The sequence below is a fragment of the Octopus bimaculoides genome, chromosome 7, assembly GCF_046866305.1.
Source record: "Octopus bimaculoides isolate indiv1 chromosome 7, ASM4686630v1, whole genome shotgun sequence".
Lineage (NCBI taxonomy): Eukaryota > Metazoa > Mollusca > Cephalopoda > Octopoda > Octopodidae > Octopus > Octopus bimaculoides.
In genome coordinates this window covers 85,110,032-85,113,518 of record NC_142934.1, presented here as the reverse complement: position 1 = coordinate 85,113,518, position 3,487 = coordinate 85,110,032, and the positions used below count along the sequence as shown (strand labels likewise).

At 39.8% G+C, this 3,487-nt stretch overlaps 1 protein-coding gene across 5 annotated transcripts in view; it reads right to left on the bottom strand.

Annotated features, from left to right (window-relative positions):
- Positions 1-2,608, bottom strand: part of LOC106874267 (uncharacterized) — a 150,290-nt gene extending 147,682 nt beyond the window's left edge. For 2 of the 5 annotated variants that reach the window (XM_052969779.2, XM_089355593.1), the window contains exon 1: positions 67-2,584. In XM_052969779.2, the coding sequence (XP_052825739.1) occupies positions 67-2,144 (2,078 nt within the window). In that variant the 5' untranslated portion in view covers positions 2,145-2,584. Of the gene's footprint in view, positions 1-66 lie in introns of all 5 variants that reach the window. The other 3 variants (XM_052969778.2, XM_089355591.1, XM_014921929.3) reach the window with 3 other exon arrangements.
- Positions 2,609-3,487: the final 879 nt, after the last annotated feature.

Here is a 3,487-nt window from a genome sequence, read left to right as displayed (position 1 = left end):
ACGACTGACTGACAACTAACTCACTATAAAACAATGAAAATCGATAAATCTATGTTTATTACTCACCTGTACCATTCAATACCCTTTTCGTAATTCCGATCGAAGAAATGTGGTTCCGGTCCAGGTGCTCTTATATTAGGATGGAGACGAAGAAATTCCAAAACTGCCCTCGTTCCACCCTTTTTAACTCCTATTATAATTGCCTGGGGTAATTTTTTGCTGACATTTTGTAAAATCTGTAGATTCGTTAATGTACTTGCTTCAACTTTACTTTTGTTGTTACTCGTTACAGAAGACGCCGTCCCAGTAGCAGCAACAGCCGCTACAACGTTCTTTGATGGATTAGAACTGCTATTATTTTTAATACCAGAACTGGCAGCCACCACATTCTTCACCTTAACTATTTTAGGTGTCCTCGTTCTTATCTTAATCCGTCCGATCAACGAGTGTTTCGATTTTACTGCGACAGGTGATTCTCTTTGACGTGAAGTTGCAAAGTTTAACGTCCGTCTTCGAGTTTGGTGGTCTGGTGTTAGAACTGGTCCTTCGGCATCTTTCTCTTCCTCTATTCCTTGGGTAGCTTTCATATTCGGCTTAGTAAATGTCTTATATTCGTCTTCCTTCTCCGATATACTTGGCAAATCCACAGAATGGTAATCCCTATTCGAGTTCTTTAAATTTATTAAATTTATCCGTTCGATTTTCGAAGATGGTTTTGAGTCGTAATAAAATACATCCTCCACCCGTTGTTGTTGAAAATGTGTTTTGTCAACTTTTTCTTCTTCGTCTTCGATAATGCTGTTTCCAACATTATCATCGAAATACCTTTCGTTATCTTTTAAAGCGTATTTCACATTAACAACACCAACCTCATCGTTATATTTAACAGCACCATCTCCATTCTTCCCATCATCATCATCATCATAATCATCCTCATTACCATCATCATTATCATTCTCACGATTAACATAATCACTATTAATTTCGGTTAAAATCGGACCTTTATTGGTGGGTAATTCCCGGGGCGATTTAATATTTCGGACAAAGTTTCCGTTACTTTCACCGAGTTCTTGAGCGGGGTGGTGATTGTGGTGGCCTTTGTGGTCAGAGATTTTCCCTCCGTCCAACCGCCACACATCGTTCTTATCCGATAACTTCGCAGTATCGAACATATTTCCAAAACGATCATTATCGATTAATCGAAGTTCGTTACGATTCTCCTTTAACTCATCACCATTATCATCACCACCAGCAGTAGCACCATCGTTATAGTTTTTATTGTTGTTATTGTTATTGTTGTTGTTGTAATCAATGCTTCGTCGAAGTTGACGAAGATCGAGTGTGTTACTAATAGCGCCGTCACTTTTGAAATTATTTCGGTGCCGAAAATGGAAAAGTTTAGGGTTTTGTTGTACACTTCTAACTTTATATTTCGGATTGTGTTTTTGTTGTGCAGTTAAAATGTTTGGTATTGATTGTTTATTTGTCGAAGAAAACCGATTAGATTCTTCTTCGTGTTCTTCCTCTTCCTCTTCATCTTTTAATTTGTAGCGAACTTGTTGCTTTCGGACTGTTTTGATTTTGAACGGTGTAAATGATGATGATGATGACGATGATGATGACGATGATGATGATGAGGACGACGATGATGATGATGATGATGATGATGAAGTATTGTTTTTCTGACGGGATTTTTTGCTCGGCGAATCTTCAACAGAATCGGTTTTGGGGACAGAGGCGGCCGGAATATGCTCGGCCGAGAATATGAAAAAATCCGACGATGCGATTTCCATTCGGTCAGCCGGTATTGGTAAAGCCACTACCGCCGGGACGGGCCGGATTTTAGCCAGATCACTGGACGTTATGAGTCTATTAAAATGACCATCGGACGACGATGAAGATGACGATGAAGATGACGACGAAGATGATGAAGATGATGATGACGAAGATGATGAAGATGAAAACGAAGGATATTTCACAGGTACATAGAGAAAAGTAGCAGTCCGCATTGTTACAGGCTTACCTGTGGTACAGCAGCAGTTGAAGAGGAGCGAACACAGCACCATGCTGGTTAAACTAGCTGTCATAACTATCAAGAGGAAGTAGATTCTGCTCCTCATTCGACATTTCCAATAGCTGCTCATGTCCAGTGCCGCCGAGTCATTATCGTGATGTATGTAAAACAATGTACCGCTAACAGCATCACAACACTACCTCCGCCGCCGACGCCGCTGCTACCGCTACCTCCACCACTTCTGCTATACTATAACAACAACAACAACAACAACAACAACAACAGCAACTACTACTACTACTACTACTACTACACCGACTGATACTGCTATCGCTTCTACTACTACTACTGCTGTTTCTAATTTCTTCTACTGTTACCCCTACTACTACGACTACGACTACTACTATCACTACTACTATTACTGCCACTACTACTACTACTGCTGCTACTACTACTGCTACTACTACTACTACTACCAGTTGTGTTATTGCTAAGTAATTGCTACCACTACTACAACTGCTGCTGATGACTGCTACTATTTCTGCCACTCCGACTGCTACTACTGCTTCTGCCGCTGTTGCAGATATTATATCTACTACTCCTACTTCTACTATTACTGCCACCACTGCTGCTGCTGCTGATATTACTACCACCACTACTACTACTACTACTACTGCTACTACTACTACTACTACTACTACTACTACTACTGCTGCTGCTGCTGCTGCTGTCACAATAACTTTTATAACTCTTACTGCTACTGCAATATTAATCCGTCTGTCTTTCTGCTAAGGTAATTTTTCGCTGGGTGGCGCTGCTGATCTTGCAGTTGTTGTTGTTGCTGTTTAGCGACAGTGTCGTTGCTGTTCCGTCTGTCGTGGATGTTGTTGTTGTTGTTGTTGTTGTTGCACAGCAGCTGTTGTTTACTTTTATCATTATTATTATCATTATTATTATTATTATTATTATTATTATTACTTTTGCTGTTACCGCTACTACTGCTCAAAATGTTTGCTGGAAATGATGATGATGATGATGATGACGACGACCACGACGACGACGACGATGATGATGATTATGATAATGATGATGATTATGATGATGATGATGGCGACGATGATGACGACGACCACGACGACGACGACGATGATGATGATGATGATGATGATAATGGTGGTAGGAAACAATGCCGTTTAAGAGAAACAGATAGGTTTTGGTTTTAACTTCGCCGGTAAATATTCAGCAGCGTAACAGCATGTTTTATTTGAAGAAGAAAAACAAATCGGTTGGATGAACCCATTGGAGTTATATCCCTTGCCTGTAGTAGATTCGTGTTCATTTTGTGGATTTTTTTCTTTTTTTTGCTTTGTTTTTTTTTTTCACGTTTTAGATTTGTAATAACGTGAGAGCGATTCTATGGAAGATCTCCTTAAATCGAAGTTTTTTTTTTAACACAGTACGTGTGTGTGTGTG